This window comes from Lepidochelys kempii, chromosome 7 (assembly GCF_965140285.1).
Source record: "Lepidochelys kempii isolate rLepKem1 chromosome 7, rLepKem1.hap1, whole genome shotgun sequence".
Classification (NCBI taxonomy): Eukaryota; Metazoa; Chordata; order Testudines; family Cheloniidae; genus Lepidochelys; species Lepidochelys kempii.
In genome coordinates, this window is record NC_136386.1 from 26,024,352 (window position 1) to 26,048,303 (window position 23,952).

General features: G+C 40.1%; 2 protein-coding genes across 22 annotated transcripts in view; one reads left to right on the top strand and one right to left on the bottom strand.

Moving 5' to 3' along the window:
• The window catches only part of TASOR (transcription activation suppressor), a 59,762-nt gene extending 50,840 nt beyond the window's left edge, over nucleotides 1–8,922 (top strand). For 4 of the 9 annotated variants that reach the window (XM_073351511.2, XM_073351510.2, XM_073351512.2 and 1 more), the window contains one exon: nucleotides 659–1,410. In XM_073351511.2, coding sequence (XP_073207612.1) covers nucleotides 659–1,212 — 554 coding nt within the window. In that variant the 3' untranslated portion in view covers nucleotides 1,213–1,410. Of the gene's footprint in view, nucleotides 1–383; nucleotides 1,411–2,750 lie in introns of those variants that run through there. The other 5 variants (XM_073351514.2, XM_073351515.2, XM_073351516.2 and 2 more) reach the window with 3 other exon arrangements.
• Nucleotides 1–23,952, bottom strand: part of CCDC66 (coiled-coil domain containing 66) — an 82,276-nt gene that overhangs the window by 34,174 nt on the left and 24,150 nt on the right. For 12 of the 13 annotated variants that reach the window (XR_012159810.2, XR_012159807.2, XR_012159806.2 and 9 more), the window contains 6 exons: nucleotides 23,764–23,886; nucleotides 20,803–21,302; nucleotides 18,514–18,551; nucleotides 17,208–17,494; nucleotides 14,592–14,719; nucleotides 9,080–9,168 (listed from right to left, as the gene is read on the bottom strand). Coding sequence is in view for 3 of the 13 variants with exons in the window: in XM_073351517.2 (XP_073207618.2) it covers nucleotides 9,085–9,168; nucleotides 14,592–14,719; nucleotides 17,208–17,494; nucleotides 18,514–18,551; nucleotides 20,803–21,302; nucleotides 23,764–23,886 (1,160 nt within the window). In the remaining 10 variants the exon portion in view is untranslated. The remainder of the gene's footprint in view (nucleotides 1–9,079; nucleotides 9,169–14,591; nucleotides 14,720–17,207; nucleotides 17,495–18,513; nucleotides 18,552–20,802; nucleotides 21,303–23,763; nucleotides 23,887–23,952) is intronic. The other variant, XR_012159808.2, reaches the window with a different exon arrangement.

Below are 23,952 nucleotides of genomic sequence, written 5' to 3' on the forward strand. Positions count from 1 at the left end.
ATACTCTTTCCAACTAATCAGAGGAGTGGGGTGGAGGTCCTTTAAGTGTAGTGTGTCTTTACTCTTACAAAACAAACTCTGTAGATTTGTGAGGAAATCCCAACTCTCAAGTACTCTGTATTTTAAGCAATGAGAAAGGGAAGCTGGGATTGAATACATTAAGGTATCTTAAATACAGAATTACTGACTAATTCAGTATCCAAGAAAGCCTGATGATGATGAAGAGGGTAAGGTAATGAGTAAGCCAAATGGCATTTCCCTTCTGTTCTGAGGGAAGTATAAGCTTAATGACAGACTTAGAAATGGTAACAAAATGAACTTGGATGTCAGTAATTGTATTCTGTAATTGTCTGATCAAATACTGACCTACTGTATAACTTTAGATGCTGTTTTGACATTAACCCCTTTGGAGCTGGGAGTTGGGATTTCCCAACACTAAACATGACCACAATGCGCAGAAGCTTTTAGCATCGGAATATCTGGACATTCACACAAAGGGTTAAGTGTGTGTGTTGAGTAAGTGAACAAGAGTGGCAGAAGACCAAGCCTTAAGTGATATTGGATTTACAGACCCGAAGCATAACACTCTGTGAGTAGTGTATAGCTTTTTTAAAAATCGTATATTTCAATAGAGTAGGACTTCTCTTTCTTAATATAGTTTTTGTAGAAAGCGATGAAAAGGACGAGGAAGACATGTCTTTGGATTCAGGGGATGAAACATCACAAATAGAAATCTGCAGTGATGCCTCAAAGTATGATTCTCATTCAGAAGCTTTGCAGACAGAGACCAAAGGCTCACATGGAACAGATTCAAAAGAAAACTCTCTAACCGATATGCAGCTGTCTTCTGAAGGACAAATTGGGTTGATGGAAAAAACTTCTAAACTTGATTTGGAGGAGAGACAGCCAATAACTCCTGTTTCTACCACATGCTCTGCTGAAGGAGACAAAAACAATTCAGTAGAACAAGTTCCTTTCAACAACTTTCAAGTTTACAGTAGACAATTAAGTATGTCCCATCAGTTCAGTCATTTTAATGTTCTCACTCATCAGACTTTTCTGGGAACAACATACCCAATTTCCACAAGTCAAAACCAAGAAGGTGGGAATTATTTTCTGTCTGCTTACAGTCAGAGCATGGATACAGACAAGTCATCTTCTCCTAGTAATTGGGATGTAAATTGTGAATCTTCCAGGCCATATTCAAAATAGAAATAAATACAAAACTAAAACTTTTTATAGGTTTGTTGTGGACTTTTCTGTTTCTAAAAAAGTGAATTAACAGTTTCTATTTTATTCTCTGAACAAAATGTTTGTCGTTTAACTCAAATGTTTCCCTGTCTTATTTAAATCATGATGGCCTGTACTAGTTGAAGCATCTGAAAATTGAAATAAATATATATTTTTTAACATTTATTGTATTTGAATTATCTTGTTTTGTTGGCACTTTTAAGTTTTTACATTTGTATTTGACCTGTACGTAGACTTCAGTTTGAAGTCTGTTTTAATGTAAAACTGAATGTTTGCCTAAAGCATGTGAAATAGCAAAGCTTAATTTTTAAGTAAACTGTAATAGAGTATCCAAGCCACTTGTCTTTAAATGAATATAAAAACTGTTATGTATGTATTTGATTGACATTGGACACAAATTTTGTACAAAATGTTTTTACATAGCGATAAGGCAGTGTAGTTATTTTAATGAAAAAATATATATAATACTGGATTTTGGCTAAATACCTCAATTAGAGTAACCAATGGTGCAGTTCCATTTAAAAAAAAAAATAAACTTTTCATGCACATGGGACTTAGTAGCAACTTGATTTGTTTTATATCCTGTTTCTAAAATACAGAAAACTGATGCTGCAAAATTTATTTCAATACCATTTTTGTGTGCATCTAATTAATCTGTTAGTACCTTTTTTGCTTATCACAACTGCATAGAAATAGCCCTACAGTTTTAAAGTTCTGTATCTTCTTATAAATGTACAGATGGCAGACAGCTGATTTGTAGTGTTAAAAGGTAGACACTATCAGTACTTTTAGGCCCTGAACGTAATGTTCTGCTAAATGTGGCAATGCCACTAAAATGAATATCCTCATGAAAGTTTGTTTACTGTTCTCACCCTTTCCTTTAAAATTATATGTATTGTACTAGATTTTTGTCTCCTTCCTCCCCGGAACATTTTTCTGTAGTATCTGCTTTTCTTGTGAATAGTATAGAGAAGATTTCCAGAAAATACTATATGGATGGTAAAACACAAACTGGCGTACTACCATTCTGTTTTTGTTTTAATTACATGGTAGTGGACTTTAACACTAAAGGGTAGTATAAGAAAACTAAGGTTTTGGGTTTTTTTTTCTTCAAGACAGTTTATTTTGTTGCAGTCAGTTTAAGTTTTAGTACAGCCATGTGCCAACTTTTTTTTAAAGGCAAAATGTGGTGATTAAGCCACAAATGATAAGTGCACTCACTACTTTTATTAGCTAAAACTATTTTTTTAAAACGAATTTCAAGCTGGTACTCATTTTTAAAATACTCATTTAATGCATCTTAAGTAAACACTTCTACAAAAAGATGACTTCTACAAATAGAAGAAAAGCTCCTGCTCATTCAGAATAGGGCAGCAGCACAGATACATATGGAAGCAGAGGCTATTCAGGCAATTGGGTGCTGGCAGTCTAATGCAAACCGAACATATGTAAGACTGCAGATGGAAAATCAACATTAATCAGTTGTGTTCTCATTTCAGATATGGGACAGCCGGCTATACACACACGGGTGTGGATCTGTGGGCACAGTATTGTTTTGGGTGCATAGGCACGCATCCAGGTTGCCCGAGGGCTCCCAGCTGGGATTCGGTGGTGAAGCATTACTCAGTTGGCACGCACGGAGGGGCATGTTATGGGATCAACTGATACCGCTGTTGTATGCTGTGTGGGCACATCAGCAGCCACCGGATATATTGGTGATACACCTGGGAGAAAATGATCTGGAAACACTTAAAGGGGTGGAGTTAATGCTTCGAACAAGGAGGGACCTGGTGCAGATCCTGGGAATTTTTCTAGGCGTTAACGTTGTCTGGTCGAATATGCTTCAGCAAAGGGTCTGGCCGGGAGCCATGAGCCCTGCCAGGGTGGACAAAACCAGGAAGTATGTGAACAGGGAAGTGGCCAAATTCTTACTGCCCTTGAGGGGGACAGTAATTTCACATCCTGGCATACTCTGTGGGGCACCCGAGTTATTTTGGGAGGATGGGGTGCACCTGTCAGGCTCAGGTGTTGACATATTTTTGGCTGATATAAAAGAGGGCATTGGGACATGTTTGGGAACCTAGCTGAATGTGGGGAGGAGGCAGCCAAACTAATGGCTGGTGCCTCCTTGTGGTGGATGTTCAGTGCAGGTACTCCATAAATTAAGGCACAAAAGAATAGCTAAATGGCTTGGAAAAGGAATTAAGGAGAGGGGCTTGGTAATTGAGCAAGCTGGGGGCAATTAGGGACTCCTCTGATTTGGTATGGCAAGCAGCCAACACTGTCCCCCCCATCATTATAGTCCATCTTAACCACTCCTACAGGGGGTGGTGGTTAGTAAGGTCCTGGCAAAGGAATTGCTTGAGAGACCTGGAGGAAAAGGGGGTGGAGCTGGTGGAAGCCCCTCCAGAATTGGTGGTTCCTGGCAGTGAATCTGCTGGAGGGACATGAATGGTAAAAGCACTTCCCCCTGCCCAATTATGGGGGCTTCACCTGCACTGCACATTTTATCTGCTGGGTTAGTCCTAGACATCTAATAAAGTTGCAGCCTGATTAAACCCATATCTAATGTCTCCTGTCTTTCTTTTGCAATAGCCAGACAATCACCACCCTGCACTTTGAGGAGGGGGTGGGAGGAGAGGGCAATGCTTTCAGGCTTGGGGAAGGAGAGGAGATGTAAAACTGCTAGAAAAGTAGTCAGTGTGGTGGATGACTCACCACCTAGAAATGAGGGGTTTAAAAAGGTCAGCCTGGGCCTGGACCCTCCCCTCCTCACTGGGAGCAGGTTAGGCAGTACCCACCCTCCCTATTTAGGTCAGAAATCTGCTAGGTGATTAGCTATATCTGCTGTGGGCATTACTGTAGCTGCCTCCTTGAGGGGGCTGGTAAGGAATTTTTCCCTTACCATCATATTGGCCAGGTGCAGTGGGTTTTTTTTTTTTTGCCTTCCTCACAGCAGGTTCAGGTCAGCTCTGTTCCTGCATAGTATGACAGGCGGTAGGCCATATATCGCAACTTTTTAAATGTACAGTGGATGTTCAGTGCAGGTACTCCGTAAATTAAGGCACAAAAGAACAGATAAGTGGCTTGGAAAAGGAATCAAGGAGAGGTCCTTGGTAATTGAGCAAGTTGGGGACTCCTGTGCTTGACACAGCAGGGAGCCCACCCCCCATCCTTATACCTCCTATAGGGGGTGGGGGTCCAGGGTCAGTAAGGTCTGGGCAAGGGAATTACTGGAGGGACCTGGATAAAATGTGGGGAGAGCTGGTGGAAGATATCCCCCCCCCAAAAAAAATGGCTGGAATTGGAGGTTACTAGCAGTGGATCTGTTGGAGGGCCATGAATGGAAAGGTGGAGGGGCTGGTAAAAGTGCTCTCTCTCCCCCCACCCCCCTTAATTCTGGGGGTTTCACCTGCACTGCACATTTTATCCACCAGGTTAGTCCTAGACATCTAATAATAAAATTGTAGCCTGATTAAACCCCTAGCTAATGTCTCCTGTCATTCTTTTAGCATAGCCAGACAATTATAGGTATTGTGCTAGATTTTGTCTTCTCCCCACCCTAGAACATTTTTCTGTATGAGTTATGTTCAGTAACTCAATTATTGAAGCACAAATGCATCAACTTTCCTTGTGCCCAGTCTTGTGAAGATTTCCAGAAAATACTATATGGACGGTAAAACAAACTCTGGCATACTACCCTGTGTTGTGTTTTAGTGTTGAAGTCCACTACCACCTAAGAGTAATACAAGAAAACTTGGTTGGGGGGGGAGGGGTTCTCCTTCAAGACAGTTTATTTCTGTTGCAGCCAGTTTAGGTTTTTAGTACAGCCAAGGGACAAATTTTTAAAGGCAAAATGTGATTAAGCCACAAATGACAAGTAGCTAAAACTATTTCTAAAAAAAAAAAAAAAAAAAAACTAATTTCAAGCTGCTGTTCATTTTTAAAATACTCTTTTAATGCATCTTAAGTAAGTAAAACACTTCTATATAAAAAAAGACTTCTAAAAATAGAAGAAAAGTTCCTTCACTTTGTTTTACTGTATCTAGTATAGTTACAAAAAGCTTTTCCTGCCAGAATATCAAACTATTTAATATATTAGTGAAGAACTAAGCTACTGTATGGCACGTGTCACGTCGTCATGCAGGGGCAATGCTTCTGAAGAAAAATACTCAATTTCCTTTCTTCATTAAACTTTAGACAGTGAGATTGGCATATAGAAACAACTGTATGACAATGCACACATTCAGATGTGGTTTTTCTCATGTGTATATAATGAAAGGGATAGGATACAGAGGGACCTAGACAAATTAGAGGATTGAGCCAAAAGAAATCTGATGAGGTTCAACAAGGACAAGTGCAGAGTCCTGCACTTAGGACGGAAGAACCCCAGGCACCGCTAGAGACTAGGGACCGAATGGCTCGGCAGCAGTTCTGCAGAGAAGGACCTAGGGGTTACCGTGGACGAGAAACTGGATATGAGTCAACAGTGTGCCCTTGCCAAGAAGGCCAATGGCATTTTGGGATGTATAGGTAGGGGCATTGCCAGCAGATTGAGGGACGTGATCATTCCCCTCTATTCAACATTGGTGAGGCCTCATCTGGAGCACTGTGTCCAGTTTTGGGCCCCACACTACAAGAAGGATGTGGAAAAATTGGAAAACATCCAGCAGAGGGCAACAAAAAATGATTAGGGGACTGGAACACATGACTTATGTTTAGCCTGCAGAAGAGAAGAATGAGGGGGGATTTGATAGCTGCTTTCAACTACCTGAAAGGGGGTTCCAAAGAGGCTGGATCTAGACTGTTCTCAGTGGTAGCTGATGACAGAACAAGGAGTAATGGTCTCAAGTTGCAGTGGGGGAGGTTTAGGTTGGCTATTAGGAAAAACTTTTTCACTAGGAGGGTGGTGAAACACTGGAATGCGTTACCTAGGGAGGTGGTGGAATCTCCTTCCTTAGATATTTTTAAGGTCAGGCTTGACAAAGCCCTGGCTGGGATGATTTACTTGGGGATTGGTCCTGCTTTGAGCAGGGGGTTGGACTAGATGACCTCCTGAGGTCCCTTCCAACCCTGATATTCTATGAAAGAATTTATCCAAACTTGCCTAACAACTGGCCAAATGTTTATCACCTGTAAATTAAACAATGCTCTTTGATGTGGATTTAAGGCAGTTATCTTCAAATTCAAGCTTCTTACAACAAACTGTCTCAGGAGGGACATCTCATTTGATCTATAAATAATATAGCCTCCTGAGGCAATTTTGAAAAAACATTGGGCAAGACCTGCTGGCATGAGTTAAAGCTGTAATTCCTCTCTACAGGTATCCCTTCTGGCTGAAACAGTTTTGCCCTGAATTGGCTTAAATGCAGTTAGAGAGCTAAGCCCAGATGCTATTTTGACTCTTAACTTCAGAAACAGAAGTTCAAACCAATTTTGAATACGGTTTTGGGTTAATCAAATATACAAACCTAGAACTTTATTTTTTTTAAACAAGAGTCTGCTGTCTGAGAACAGGAACTAACTCATTTTACTTTTACTTGACTCAGCTCATTGCACATTAAGCAGTGGCGGGCTGGTGTCTGGCTTGTTGGAAAAGACATGTGCCCCTTTAAGAGCTAGAGAGTCAGGGACCAACTTGATGCTGCAGTTGCAGACCAGGTCAGTGTGGGGCTGCTGATCCATTTCCCACCCACACCCCAGGTGACTGGAAGAGAGGGAGCACTGTAGGTCCATGCTACTGGAAGAAAAACCCTGTTTTACCTGAGACAAGGTGGACTTGGTCAAGGCAGCATTTCTGGTAGCTGCTTTTTTTTTTAAAAGCTTTTAGGATCAGTGTGCTAGTACCTGGATCCTGTAGGGATTCTTCCAGAAAGAGCTTTGAATCGAGGGATATAGAGTGGGAGGGGCAATTAGTTATATTAACCAGGAGGAAGTGAAAGACAGATGAAGGAGGCTGAGGTGAATCCACTATTCTACAGGAGGTTGGCAAGCCTGGGATCTTCCCTGTGTGAGGGCATACAAGACTATAAGACCATGTAGGGATGGGCCCCTCTTTATTCACTGTTCTAGAAATTCCCTCACATCATACCAGTTTGCTACAGTTTCAAGATAGGGCCTGACAAAGTTGTGATGCCCAGCTTATGAATTTGGTTCCCACTCATCCAGGATCTAGACGCAACAGCAGTGGCCCAGCTGGGAATGGGGGTTAGGACAATTCAGGCAATTGGGCATTGCTATTCTGAAGCATGCAGAATAGGGGAAAAATCAGTACTTCCTCTGTATTTTCAGTCCAGATGCTGGCAGACAGTGATGTGGCTCTGCAGGCACAGTATTATTTACTGGGTGCAGAGGTGGGCTTTGAGGTTGGCTGGAGGTTTGCAGCTAGGCCTCAGTGGTGAAGCAGTCCTGAGCTGGCACGGGAGGAGGGGCATGTTATAGGATCAGCTGATGCCACTTCTGTACACTATGGTGTCCTGTGAGCAGGCATCAGATATAATTGTGGCTCACCTTGAGGAAGATAATGTGGGACTGTGTAAACAGCTATACTTAATGGTCAGAGTTCAGAGGGACTTGGGGGTTGATCCTGGAACTTTTACCAGGAGTAAAAATTGTATGGTCAGATATGCTGCAACGCAGGGTGTGGGAGGGAGCCGCCAAGACCCTGAAAGGCAGGTGGCCAAATTCATGGATGTCATAGGAGGGTCAGTCTTTTTGCATCCAGGCATAGTATATGGGGCACCAGAATTATTCAGGGAAGATGGGGCCCACCTGTCAGACTTGGGAGCTGAGAAGTTTTTGGCTGATATTAAAGGGGGCATTAGGAGATGTCTGGGCACCTGGTTAAGTGTGGGGGGGCAGCCAAGCTAATTGCTGGTGCCTCTCCTAGCAGATGCCCACTGTAGGTATTCCATGGGAAAGGGCTACAGTGATCAGATAAAATGCATTGGTAAAGGATTTAAAGGAGCGGGGCATGAGGGGGGGTTTGAGGCTCCTATGACTGGTATAGCAGGGAGCCAGCCCTCACCCTTCTCTATAGTCTCCCTTAACCCTCATTTGAGGAGGGGGAAGGGTGAGGTCCCTGCTGTGGGTTGGCTGGGGACCAGGGTAGGTAAGGGGGAGAGCTGACAGAAGCCCCCAGCTATATATTGAAATGATTATGGAATTATCCGCACTGTACACTTCTATCGGCCAGGTACTCCCAGATTTTTAAGAAAAAAGTTGTGGCCTAACTAAACCATGCTGCGTGTCTCTTGTCCTCTTTTTGGCGTAGCTGGACAATAAGCACTGCCATTCAGTTTTAGCTAGCTTATTCAATACATACACTGGTTTTTTGAGTGCTAGGTTGCTCACTGGAACACAAATTGTTTATCTAAGTGATCAGACAGCTTTTTGGGCATGGCAACACTGAAAGGGGAAGAGATTTGGCACTTTTTTTCTCTTTTAGTGAGAGGCAAAAATTGGTATGTCATTAAATATTTAATACATTTATTTATATCAAAAATACATGTATTTTAAATTCTACAAAAAGTTAATGTAAACAAACTTTCTATACCGCTGTTTCCTTACTACATAATCTTAAGAAATCTTCAAAGCAGAAGACCACTCTAATAGCAAATAAATGCATTATATATTAGATTCAAGCATCTTCAAACAACCACATAGGGGGAAGGGGAAAAGGAACGAAACCACATAACCTGTCACATTTCATGTAGGAGATTAGACCTTGGTTAAAAAAGATTTAGATGCGGTTAGTAAATTACAGTAGCAAATATAAAGTGCTGTGCCTTACATTTTTAAAGCTGAAGTTTTTTGTATACTTGTGTACCTTTTTTAAAATGGTGAAATAAAGTTTTCTTCTTGATTTATGGTTGGAACTAGACCAGTCTCCAATTCCTTCTGCTTCTGGAGGAGACCCTGAAATAATGAGTACAAAGTAAATGCTCTTCCTTCTCCACAAAATAGGAACAGTGGCAAGCCTCTATTTTATTTCTTATTCATACTGCTAAGGCTATTTAACCATTTTAAAATATGTAATTATAAAAAAGACATGATAAGTCAAGCACTCAAAGAAGGAAAAATGCCCCACTAAGACTGCAGGTGCTGTTTTACTTCAGTTTCGTTTTGCACATGGAACGTGGGAGTCTTGCCTTCCGTCTGCAGGAAGTCTGTGGCAGAGCAAGGAGTGGACCCTAGCTCTGACTCCCAGAACAGTGCCTCAAACAAAAGAAATGTCCTCTGTTCTTTGAGCTCAACTTCACAGTCTACATCTGAATGAGGTAGGAATCCTACAGTACAAACAGTACATGATTATGTTATTAAATACTGCAGCTGTTCTAACAAGTTTTTGGTTTGTAATTTCCTCTGGCTTTAAAAAACAGAAAAAGCACATTTTAGCATAGGTTTTAAGTAAAGTTGGATCCCAGAACATTTGAATTCTACCAATAATTGGTAGGAATAATAGGCTATTTTTTTCTCTGTGCATCATTCCTTGGAAGAAGATGAGGCACACATACATATGTTATCCTTGGCTTAGATGTGCAAGGCAACAGGAAGAATTGGAAATCAAGACTCTTGGGATCTATTCCTGCCTCTGGAGGGGCATCTGAGCTCTAATAGCTAAAAAGTGAGCACAGTTAAAGATTTTAAATGCTTATTCTGAAGAGTGGTGTGGGTAAAGCAGCACAAGTTGAGGCAGTAACACTAAAAATATGGAGATTCTAGCCCTTGCTACGGCTCCTTTATATGGCTCCAGCTGCACTTGCGGCTGGTGTGGTCCCGGAGCTACTCCCCAGGGGAAGGGCAGTGTACTGCTAACATTTTGTAGTACTGTAGTGGCAAGGGGCCCTAGTGGTGGACTAGGACCCCACGGGACTAGCTGCTGAACAAAAAGATGGTCCCTGTGCTCAAAGAGCTTATGTAAGTCTTTTGCTCCTGTACACCTTCACCATAAGCCCTAACATAGAGGTAGGCTGGAGGCAGGAATGGAAGTGGCAAAACTTGTCTGTGCTTGGCAATTCCAAGGTGCAGCAAGGCCCATAGGTATGATGTTAGACTGTCATATATTTAGGCATGGCAAGATTAGATTTTTATTGGTACAATGTTGGTTTTGCCATACACGCACAAACTGATGAAAAAATATTTCCATCAGCAGTAACACATTTACAGACAAAGAAAAATGCCGCTTAAGGACTTAGTTTGATTTAAAGATGTTTATTTTGCATGTTTTGACATATAATGTTGACAATTAGTGTGTTAAGTTAAAAAGCTTTAACTTTTTGAAGCTATCATTAATTGTACAAGTCCTGCCCCCCCAATATCCCACAACTGTGATTTTAAAAATGCTTAAAACCCACAAATTTGCACTACTGTGAAAATTTTAGTAGATTAGAAAAGATTAATAATAAACATTGATAGTGTTGCAGTAGCCTCAAGGTTGCCAGAACTTACATTAGAGGCTGCACAGACCCTGGAAGGAGCTCAGAAAGTGGAAAGGTGGCCTAATGGCTCTTTTGCCCCTCACTTCCTACACCAGGGCTGCACCTTGAATGCTGTGACCATTGAGACTTTGCACAACAGCTGGTCCCTCAGTTCTGTTCTTATATTTGTAAGAAATGACCCTGTGCAACCTCTCAATAAGAGGGAAAGAAAGATACTTGCAGTCTTCCTAAAACATATTTTTTGAGATCTTGCTCAGAAACAGGAGCTAAGGTACAGACTTACTATCAGTCACTGGACTGGAAAGGAGGTGACCAGAACTCAGTGAGGGTTTTTTTGTTTGCTTTGCTGCCTGCCTACAACACCTTTCCCTGGTAATTAAGTTTGAGTGAAACATGGGTGTCAGATCTTGCTACACCTGTGATGGAGAAAATGGAGCACTGCTTCATCATAGTTGGAAGAGGAGGGGAAGAGATCTCTGCTTTTGGGGAGGAAGCTGTACTCATTCCCCTATTCACCCCTCTCCCATTTTTTAAAAAAATTCCTGCCTTTCCTAGGCCAAGGATACCACTGCTCCTGTATTATTCCCTGCCGTCGGGATCTCTAACTCTGGGTCTGGGAGCATGTTTGGTGGGTGTTTTGTGGAACTCCAGTATGCTTGTTGCAGATGGCACATAAAGCAAATTTAGCAGCAAGCATCTCGTGAGTTCTACTGCCCATGGGCAAATTGCAGTTTTCAGAAGCTAAACATTCAGCGAAATTGGGTTGGATTTTCATGGACAGCAAAAAGCACCTGTCTGACCCTCAGCCAAATCCTCAGTTTTAAAGATTCTTTAAAGTACTAGAAAATTTTAGTTTGGTTTAAATAATTTTTTTTCTTGGTGACAAAAATAAGGCTATGTCTATACTACCTCTTATGTCAGTATAACTTACGTCGCTCAGGGGTGTGGGAAAAAAACACACCCCTGAGTGACATAAGTTACACTCATATAACCACCAGTGTGGACAGCTTTATGTTGGCAGGAGAGCATCTTCTGTCCACATAGCTACCACTGCTCATTGGGGGTGGTTTAATTGTGTCGATGGGAGAGCGCTCTCCCATCAGCATAGAGCAGCTACACAAGAGATCTTACAGCGGCGCAGTTGCTCTGGTACATCTGTGCTGCTATAAGCTCTCTAGTGTAGACAGAGCCTAAATTATCCTCTGAACTACAGAAATACGATTAGAGCCAAAAGTAGTTAAACAAGGAGTTTCTCAGATCTGAATGGTGCATATAAAAGACAGATGCAAACAACTGCTCTGGGCAGGAGGATAGTAGAGATTATCCAACAGTTAAATGTCCTAAATGCAGTAAGTGGCTGCTGGGATCATAGAATATCAGGGTTGGAAGGGACCTCAGGTGGTCATCTAGTCCAACCCCCTGCTCAAAGCAGGACCAATCCCCAATTTTTGCCCCAGATCCCTAAATGGCCCCCTCAAGGATTGAACTCACAACCCTGGGTTTAGCAGGCCAATGCTCAAACCACTCAGCTCCCACCCCCTTTCGGGATGACTCACCAAAAGACTCCAAAAGTCCATTCTTTGCTTGAACTAAGGTTTATTGAAAGAAAAACCTTTTAATCAATCTTTTGTCTTTCACAACAGAGACAGATGATATTCAGCAGGTAGGAAAACTTCCCTATTTCACCCCTCTATGCTAAACCTGAAATCACTGATATCACCACCGTAAAGCACTAACACCAAACTTCTTTGCTAAGCTCACCTAGAACAAACTGCAGGAATGCTCAGCTTCAGTCTCCAAACTTGAACACCATTTTGCAAATATGGTATAGCTAGAGGAATATTCAAAAGTGGTGGATCTTTGGCAAGCATTTCCATGAGCTCAGAGAAGCCCAGCCAAATGGAATTGGATGATGTAATGGATCCAGCTATATAGACCGTTCCTAATTACAATCTCCCAAGTGTACATGCCACCTAAGGACTGGTGATTTTGGAATCCCAGCTAGCTCATTCAGAATTGGACAATAAGGACGACTGCCACGTTTGTCTTCCTCATATTTTGCAGGGGCATTGTGTGGGGAAGGGGGTATATCTGGTACTGGTATACCAATGTGCAGGGACAGAAGCAGGTCTCTCTAGAAGCACAGTAATTATTATAAAGATATTGTAACTGTTTATAGTTCTGCTGGAATGCTTGCAGACTTTCTCCCTCTAGCTGCTTTACCCAAGGTATCTGTCTTGCTTCTATAGCTGTAATGCTTTGGTGAAAGAAGTGGCACTAGTCAAAACTGCAAATTAATTACTTCTGCCAATAAATTACTGGTAGAACCTGCTTATCTTTTGGTTAGACCACTGCTGCACCAAATAATATGACACTACATTAGGAAATATTCTCATTAGGAAAATAATGCAAACCAGGTCAGAGAGTTGAAGTTCCACTAGCAATTGTTCCTGCTTTCATAGCATGAATTAATTTTTAATGGCAGAATGGGAGTGCAATCTGAAAACAACCTGATACTGAATGAAATAAAGTGACACCAACACTGTTTGCAAAGGCCAGTTTTCTGTAGTTTAGTAGTTCAAACTGATGTTTAAAGTTCAGAATGAAAGGCTTTAATGCTATGCCTATGAATGGCTCCATACTGTCACACCAAAAATGTTCTGTGTGAAAGATATGCAAATGTGTAGGGTATTAAAATGTGAGCTATTTTAGGAGTTTTGTTATAGTATGCACTTTGCACTCCCACCTACACATGCCAGGTCATTTAGCAGAGAAAAACCGTGAAGCATTTGTGCTGGTCATCCAAGTCTACTACCTCAATTGGCCTGGCCACGCAGAAAGACGAAGTAGAGAGAGTGTTCTCACTGAGATGCACAAATACCCCCACCTCCTGGGCACATGTGCCAGTGTTACCAATACCTGGTCTTGCTGCTTCCCTTTCCTACTGGTCTCTGTTCCGATGAGTTCCCCTTTCCTCACAATTCCTTTGACTGTTCCTTAAAGAACCCCAAAATGTCTTTCTTTCTGTAGCCAGACAAGGTCTCACTGTTTCCAGCTGCAGTGAGCATATTTGCTTTGAATCACATTCTATTATCCACTAAATCACTTCTGTTTTACTAACTAGATGCACAGCAACATCATCTCAGTAGTATCTTGATCCCTATCCAAAAAAAGTATGTAGCCTTCAGAGTCATCAGTTGATGTTTTATGTGTAGTGTCAGTACTATCAAATACTTTTAACTTTTCACAAAAAAAGAAACAGATCTCATTCAAATTGTTTTTATTAAACCTTGTGGAGATATGTCATTACCATTAATTTACTAGAGGTAACAGAGCAAACACTACATACCTTATACAAATGTGCACATGCTTTTCTTTTGAACAAATTAACTTATATAATATTCTGTTAAGCCACTTCTTATTTTTATACATACACCGGGAATCCAAAAACAGACTTCAGTGTTGACAAAAGAAAACCTAATTTAGGGAAGGTGTTTTATAACAATTCATACTTCAAATTAATGAAGTAAAATATTTTTCATAGCTGCTATATGATTGCCAGCCCTGTTAAGTCTTTTGCTGTGAGTGGATAGCTACACCTTCACAGCCTCACCCACCAGCTGTGGGAATGTTATTCCCTTAAGATAGGGTCCTGATGCGCTGTGAAAAAATTATTCCACTTTTATCCCAGAGCTGAATCATCTCCCTTCCCCAGGAAGACCACTTTCTTAGGTCCTCAACTATCTCAACGCTAGGAAAAGAAAGAGGCTAAAGAAACACCAGGGCAAAAAAGTAGGATGAAAGAAAGGGATAGAATCGAGAATAGGGCTCAAAGATGGGAAATGATTATGAAAATACAAAACTTTAAAATGTTCATTACAGATTTAGCTCATACTGTACCTGGCGTAAGTCTGATAGTCCTTTGAGGATTGCCTGTTGTCGGTCTCTGTTTTTCACTACATTAGGATTAAGAAGTGGATCTCTCACATGATCAGAGCTAAAAATCTGTCGTGGTGTATGGCAAGAATCTAAAGATAAGTATAAATCAAATTAATTATACTAAGTAATTGTTTCAATTTTACTTTAATTTCTTCCAAGTAGTCTTTATGTAGGCTTTGCAGATTTTTTTAAAAATAATTAACAGAAAATATCCATGTTTATTTTTAAGCATGTTTTTTCTATTTCTGTAGATTTAACTCTTCACAGTGGCAGGAAATTATGGGGAGATCAGACAACTAGGGGTTAGACAATAATTGTTAATGCCAATAGATGCTGAGATTCAAAAAAGTTAAAGCTGCATAACCATTAAAACACAAATTGTCAATATTACATGTCAAAATATACAAAGTAAATATCCTTAAAACAAACTAAGTCCTTAAGAAGCATTTTTTTTTTAAACTTTGCCTATCTGTAAATTTTGGTTACCATTAGAGCTGTCAAGTGATTAAAAAAATTAATCACAATTAATCGTGCGATTAATCACATTGTTATACAATAATAGAATACCATTTCTTTAAATATTTTTGGATGTTTTCTACATTTTCAATATATTGATTTCAATTACAACACAGAATACAAAGTGTACGGTGCTCACTTTATATTTATTTTTGATTTACAAATACTTGCACTGTAAAAAACAAAAGAAATAGCATTTTCAATTCACCTAAACTAAATACTGTAGTGCAATCTCTTTATCATGAAAGTTGAACTTACAAATGTCAAATTATGTACAAAAAAAACCCGCATTCAAAAATAAAACAATGTAAAACTTTAGAGCTTACAAGTCCACTCAGTCCTATTTTGCTTACATTTGCAGGAGATAAAGCTGCCCGCTTCTTGTTTACATCACCTGAAAGTGAGAACAGGCGTTCGCATGGCACTGTTGTAACTGGTGTTGCAAGATATTTACATGCCAGATGCGCTAAAGATTCATATGTCCCTTCATGCTTCAACCACCATTCCAGAGGACATGCATCCATGCTGATAACCGGTTCTGCTCGATAACAATTCAAAGCAGAGTGGACCGATGCATATTCGTTTTCACCATCTGAGTCAGATGCCACCAGCAGAAGGTTGATTTTCTGTGTTGGTGGTTTGGGTTCTGTAGTTTCCGCATCTGAGTGTTGCTCTTTTAAGAGTTCTGACAGCATGCTCCACACCTTGTCCCTCTCAGATTTTGGACGGCACTTTAGATTCTTAAACCTTGGGTCGAGTGCTGTAGCTATTTTTAGAAATCTCACATTGGAACTTTCTTTGCCTTTTGTCAAATCTGCAGTGTTTGTAAATCTAACAACATGTGCTGGGTCATCATCCGAGACTGCTATAACATGAAATATATGGCAGAATGCAGGTAAAACAGAGCAGGGGTCATACAATTCTCCCCCAAGGAGTTCAGTCACAAATTTAATTAACGCACTATTTTTTTAATGAACATCAGCAGCATGGAAGCATGAAGGGGCATATGAATGTTGAGCATATCTGGCACGCAAATACCTTGCAACGCCGGCTACAAAAGTGCCATGCTAACGCCTATTCTCACTTTCAGATGACGTAAATAAGAAGCAGGCAGCAGTATCTCCCGTAAAAGTAAACAAACTTGTTTGTCTTAGCAATTGGCTGAACAAGAAGTAGGCCTGAGTAGACTTGTAGGCTCTAAAGTTTTTGTTTTGTTTTTGAATGCAGTTATGTAACAATAACAAGAATCTACCTTTATAAATTGCACTTTCATGATAAAGAGATTGCACTACAGTACTTGTAGGCAGTGAATTGAAAAATATGATTTCTTTTATCATTTTTACAGTACAAATATTTAAAAAAAATTAAGTGAGCACTGTAAACTTTGTAATCTGTGTTGTAATAGAAATAAATATATTTGAAAATGTAGAAAAACACCCAAAAATATTTAATAAATTACAATTGGTACTCTATTGTTTCAGAGTGCAATTAATCACGATTAATTTTTTTTAATCACAGTTAATTTTTTGAGTGAATTGCATGAGTTAACTGCGATTAATTGACAGCCGTAGTTACTACTGATGAAAATACTTTTTCACTGGTTTGTGTGTGTGGTGAAACTGATGTTAATGGATATTTACCAAAAATCTAATCCTTCCAAGCCTATCTTTATAGCTTGTAGAGAGCCAGTTTTCCTTCCCTGCCAGATTTTTTATCACTAAAACTATTTCACAAGTGAAACCGTATTTCAGTTCCTAAAAAAATTCGAATATATTTATATACATATGTATTACCTAATAAAATACAGTGATGCCTCATCACAATATATTGCTAATAAAAAGAACAAGTTAACTTTATTTTCTTAAACACTATTGACTAGTGGCCTACCAAGTACAAGCTCTCTGTGTAATACTGCGCCACAACTGATAAGTCTCAGGCATTTATAAGGACAAATGTCAGAGACTTCAGTGTACTATTTACATCAGGTATTCAAACAACTCTAAATCACTAAAACCCCTCCCTCCTGCCATCTTAATATCAGTTTACAATATGTTTCAGTACCATTAAACTGTCGATATTGTGGATCATGTGTTGAAGGTCTAGTCATTGGTGCATCTGGATCAAGGTAATAAATTTCATTTGTTCGCACATAGGGAATGAAATGAGAAGAGGGTGGCCGTTCAGGTTCAATAACTGGAGAAGATGATTTCCTCTGTTGCATGTCTGTGTTAATATTCTTCCCTCTTCCACTATTGCCATTCTGAATTGGGAAATTACAAGTATTTATCTGCCTTTGTTGTACTTGGTGTAATCTGTTTTTAACTGCTGGAACAGGTGGTGATTCAGATCTGTGCAAAATAATTTTAGTTAGACCAAAATTTTCAAGCAATATGCTTCATTTTATTAATACTCCTAAAACCTAATGAAATATTGTTTAATATATCTTTTAACAAAATCTAAAATTATGGTTTTCCCTCCCCTATGTGCTTAATGTGCACTAGAAACATTTAGTGGGCCCTCTGATTCACTCTTTTTGCGCAAAGTGGCCAGAAACTCAATGGATTTTGCTAATTAGGAATTCCCAGATGACAAAGAATCAGCATGACGACTCTGTGCTACTTCTCTTGTCACTCCAGGATAGGCTGCATGGGCTGATGAAAGGGAGAATCTGCACAGCTCTGGTTATTCCCACCTGCCAAAATGGTCACTTGGGACCAAAGAGCAGTCTGAAGGCATGGCCAGACCTGAGAATCAGGCCATGAATATTCTATTTCTATTAGCTTGCAGACAATTGTGGGCTCTTCTTTCCTAGACTGACTAGCATCCTATAATTTTCCTTCTATAGTATTTGACACTTATTTTAAACATTTAACAAAAATATCTTTTTTTCTAGAATTAGCCATTTGCTCGTCATTCTCTCTGTACCTGAAAACAAGCTCTATGCAATTTATATAAGCAATACATATTATTTAAATCTGTGCTAGTTCTTTTAAGGATAAAATGCATTCTACACACTTTTTTATGAAGGCAAATGCAAATGAATGTGCTAGGCAAAAATATATATATTACAAAAGGTTATGTTCCCTGTCCAAGTGACAGAAAGGAAAACAGTAGGTCCTGTTCTTAAATAACTAAAGTTGCCCTCATTTTGGGACACATTCTTCTGTCTAATATATGCCTTAAATGTCCAGCACAGTTTTCCCAAGTACAGTACTCTCTGAAATGTTTTTCACTTGAGAATGATATATATATAAACTTTTATTTAAAAAATTGTATATTTTTAGTAAAAAGTAAAAATTGCACTAAAACATATCTAATTTCTCATTCTTAATTTCCTTGTAATAACTGATACAGAATACAGACCTACCTTTCTTCATTCAAATGACTCCACTGAGATTGTTCTCCCTAGAATAAGATCAAAAGTAAAAAAAAAAAAATCTGAATTTTTTATAATATATATTTTATTTTGTAAGACAAAATGATTTTTTTCCTTCTAAAGTTCCTAAAGCAGTGTTAGATCTGAATTCAGGTGAAATATACTTATCTAAGCCTTTACTCAAAGAGATACTATTATAAACATTGCAGACCAAATTCATTGCTGATGTAATTCTCTGAAGACAACTTACACCTCCATGAAGTTAAATGTGCAGAGTAAGTTTTGGATTTCCAGAGCTGATGCAAAAGGTAAGAAGAACCAGGAACATTAAGGTTTGTAATGCTAGTAATGATTCGGAGGCAGGGTGTGTACAGGTTTTTTGTGACTTAGGGGGACACCCTTGAGATCATGACACTCCCTGACCAAGTTCTGCCATTAGGGGAAACCTTACTAACCCATAAAAGGACATGTTCTGGCCACTAGACATTGACCAGCTGCAAACATGCCCCTCTGCCCCGCACAGCTCCCTGTGGCAGCAGTTTGCCATTCCTAGCCAATGGGATCTGCAGGAAGGGGTGGGCCACAGGGATGTGCTGGCTGCCGCTTCCCACAGCTACCATTGGCCAGGAATGGCAAACCATGGCCAGTGGGAGCTGCGGGGGGCCGTGCCAGCGGACAGTCAACATCAGCAAAATGTTTCGAGGCCCGTAATCAGATTACCCCGATGGGCCACGTGCGACCCACAGGTTGCCCACCACAGCACTAGAGGTACCACTGACAGCTACTCCTAGAGAAATTAAGGGTTAAAATTTCAAGCCTCAGAATCAGTTTGAGTCTAATAGGGTGTCCATAGGAGTGGTACCCTGGAAGAGTGATTAAGCAAGAATTCCTTCCTCAACTCTTGTGAAGCCAAGGAAGCAGCTGAGATCTCTGCTAACACTGTTGCATCAAAGCAAGTGAGACATAACACCTAATCAGCAACTCAGAAAAAAGGCTGGCATCCTAACAGGGAAACACAAAAATAAAATCTCTAGGGGAGGAAAAGGGTGTAAAAATGAACAATTCTCCATGGTATAAAACAGGATTATGGAAATACACACACACACACACACACCCCACACATTTTATATATATATAGGTGGAAAAGTACCTACAGGTTATTGGAACAATCAGAAACACCAGGGTATAGGACTTGATGCAGTACCTTTTATGGCTGGATCCATACTACCCAAAGCTTCAGGCTGAGCACTATTATTAAATGTAGGTCCCTTTTTCCAGACACAAGGGAAAACTGTTTTTTTTTCTTATAAATGAAAAATATTAATTTATATACAGTTTATTAGACTTTTGAACAAGCAATTTATACCTTACTTTAATTTATCTTGTATTTTCACTCAAAGGCCAACTTTCCTGAAAATCAACTGCAAAACTCAGTTGTAATAACTGCCATTGTCGTTGACTAACGTACGTGAAAAACTGTCTTCAGTTTCGCAATTCTATCCTCCACATTCATTTAAGACACATACATGAATACCTACGGAATTCACAGATTACTTATTGTGCCCACAGCCTTTGAAGTAGTGCATTTCTAGCATTCATTTTCAGCCAAACAAATAAATGGCTTCTTGGCTGGCTACACAGAATTACAGAGGTCACTTTATCTCTGGATACATTTTTCACTGGAAAGTAGACCTGGTGTGAAGGGAAGAAATGAGGCACAATGTCAGTGCTGGGAGGTGAGCGGTATCAGCAGTATTTTCTTTAAAGCGTGGAAAGATACGATTTTTTTCAGCCATGGGCTACTGATGATGTGTGTTTAGTGGAATGAAAGAAGGAAGAAAAGGTGCAATTATAAAGTATGTACTTTGCTGTCATAAATTCTCTCACAAGTCAACAATGGCTTTTTTGGTTGTTTGTGAAAATTAACATTGTTCTCCTATATGTTTTCCTGCCTTTGATGGACAAAGAGGGTCAAGTCAGTTTCATAATTTCAATCTCCAAGAGTAGGATACACAGGCTTGTATCTTGCTGCCAATCAGATTCCCTCTTTACACAAAGAATAAATGACAACTAAATAACAGGGAATAAATACACAGAAGAGGGTTATGGTGACATCAAAATCCAGGTGAGTGAAATCTGAATGTATTATGTCACTAGAATACCTACATTACTGAACTAAGTTCTGGAGTTTCACCAATGATCTAGCCCAGACACAAATGAGATATTAAGTGAGCCAAGGTTATGATGAAAAATTTTTGCTGTTATACACCAAATCATTACCTTTGTTACTGCATGTCCCTTACTCTTTGTATTCGTTTCCTGGTGAGATGAAGGAGACCTTTCTGGAGAGACTTCTTTCTTTTGACAGAGTTTGCCAGGAGTATTTCTTTCTACCAATTGAAGCAGCTCTATCTGTCGTCTTACTTTCTTTTCCTCCCTTTGCTTCTGTAGCCGTCTAGGGTATCTTTCTGATGCTGGAATATACCTTTTCCCAGGTTTGTTTATGTTCCAGTCAGGTCTCTTTCCATATTTTTCCATAGGATTTGTTTGTTTCTCCTTTCTTGCAAATTGATTATATAAATCAGTGTAACTGCCATTATTCTCTTTTTCTGATATTTTCTTTTTATCTGGATACTGCATTTCTTTCTTGCATTTTTTGATGTTAAATTTCTCTTTATATTCTATGGAAATATCTGGAGATGTACAGTCCACAGTTCTTCTTTCTACAACTGGCTCAGTGCACGTTTCAGTTCTGATGTACGCTCTGGTGTCAAAGTAATCTAAAAACAAAAGTATCGCTTTTATATTTTTCTAAGCAGGCCACGTGACTTCTTTGATTTATATTTCAGTATTTAGACTATAAATGCATTACTACTCACTTCATTCAAAACATCGATTGCTACAATATTGGCATACTTTTTTATTCCTTCTGATGTTTCAGAGTAAACCGCACAGGGGAGAACCAATATAGTGACCAGATAAACTCAGTCCATGTTTAAAAACATGGGGAACAAAATGTAAGAAAACTTAAAATATAAATGAAATGAAACTACATTGTCTTGATATATAGATTCATCTTGTATTGTGATAGACCAATGATGAACAACAACATGAAGCTTTTATATGAATATTTAAGGTGCATCTTGTTCATAGTTTGTCAGATCTTATTCACCATTTTAAGTGCTACTGAGTGTAACAGGCATTCCCTATCTGGTTTCTTTTTTCTCTTCTCCAACAGAGGTTCTGAATTAGGAGCTGACTCAGTAACCTGTCACTTGGATCCCCACCAATATAGGTTAATTGGGATCTAAGTGGAAGACCAATTAACAAATAGAGTCACAGCTGAAGGGCTAATTAGAGGGAAAAGCAATCCTAGCAGCTGGGAGCAGATACATAGAGAGGAAGGAAACCCTGGAAAAGGTGGAGGTGCAGAACTTGCAGGAAGACAGCTGGTTGTTCTTAGCACTGCTTCCTTTTCCCTTAGCAATAAGAGGGGAGCTGACTAGGACTTGTACATATGTAAATAGTACTACAGATAGTGGCCTGATAGAATGCTATAATAAAGATCAGTGGTGGGGAAGGTGGCTGGAGTGAGTCTGGACTGTACCTAAGGCAAGATGGGGGACCAGGGGACCACCCTGCAACATACTTGGGGGCTTCTCCAGGACCCATATCCCTCATCTGTGCAGGAAGCCAAAGAGCAAGCCGGCACAAGTGTCAATGGTCTGGGAAATAGAAGAAATCCTGAAATGGATCATAGAATAGTAAAAGGAACTGCAGTAATCCATACAGTTTTTTCAACAGTCCTAGCAACCAGAGCAGCAGGCCCAGATGGTGTGGCAGGCAGACCAACAGAAAGTTCTCCAGGACTTTATCAAGGAACAGATGGCCGTACAGCATGGGATACTGCAGAAACTGGTGAGTCCTGTGACCGGGGTTAACAATAGAGGCCAGGGAACTGGACATTGTGAAGTGGCTCCAAAAAATGACTTTGAGGCCTTTCACCAAATTTTTGAGAGGGTGGCTTTAAGTTCTGGTTCTTTAAGTTTGCAAGTGGCTCCTTGCAAAGCCCAAGCATCCCTAAGTGAAGAACATGCCATTGCAGATAGGATGGTTCTGTTGTCAGAAAGATCCGAACAGAAATTTAGGATGGCAAAAAGCAAAGAGGCTGTCAAGACTGGGCTACTAGCTGGTTGTTACCCCCAGAGAGCCAGGAGGTGGAGGAAGTGATGGATGTCTGATCGTAGAATAGTTCTTGCAAGGTCTTCCTGCGGTGGGGAGTATATGGTTGCACTGGCACCAATCCTCGACATCAGACAGTGTGGGGAAGCTGACTGAAAAATTCTTAGAGGCCGAGCTACCCAGAAAGACAGTCCATCTCTTGCTGGGACAGGAGATGAGAAAGAAGTTGGTAGATGCTCAGCCAGGAAAAGGGACTGAGAGAAGCCCAAAGGGCCCTCATACTCTGCCAGAGAGGGATGGTGTGTTACCAATGTCGGTGGCCAGGACCCATAGAGAGTGTTCGCATATGGACTGCAAGTTGGTGAGGTTTTGTTCTGTGAGACATGATGAAACTCCAGCAGATGTTAGCAGAGAGGGCAGTAAGGTTAGAATGTATACATGGGGAAATACCACTACCCCCCTTCAAATAACCTTGTGACACCCTCCCAACTCCCTTTTGGGCCAGGACCCCCAATTTGAGAAATGCTAGTCTTCCCCTGCCCGTGAAATCTGTATAGTATAGGGTAAAAGCACACACAAGACCAGATTCCACAGTTTGGGACACGTTTTTCATGGCTGTGAATTTGGTAGGGATCCACCTACGAAGCATTGCAAACCCTTTCCAAAGCACCCTGTGGCTAGTTGCACAGTGGGATAGCTACCCACAGTGAACTGCTCTCTCTGTCAATGCAAAAGGTGCTGTTGTGGATATGCTTCACTGACACAAGGACCATAGTGTGGACATGCAACAGCGGTTTAATACAGCAGTGGCTGTACGTCGTCATAACTTGCACTGACAAAACTCTCTAATGTAGACAAGGCCTTAGTTTCCCTATTGCTGCTATTTTATTTACTCTTGATACTCTAATCTGTCTAAGCAGTCACTTCTAGTTTTACTCGGTGCTGTATAAACAAGATTTGCCTCTACTGATAGCCTGAGCTAATGAAGGAGCTATTCCACTTTTTTTCTTAAAGAATATGATACCCTACTAAATCATATTATTTTTTTGGAATGTATACCTGTCTGCACAGCAGTATCTTTCCGAGGAGAGGTTACAGTTTTTACATCTTGATGCATCTTACTGCTCACTTCATCAGAACAATGATCATGATTTACATTTGAAAGGCCACATATTTTATCACCTAAAAAGTAAGAAACCAGTGACTTAAACAATTTTCTATTAATGTCTATATAAATCACACTATCAA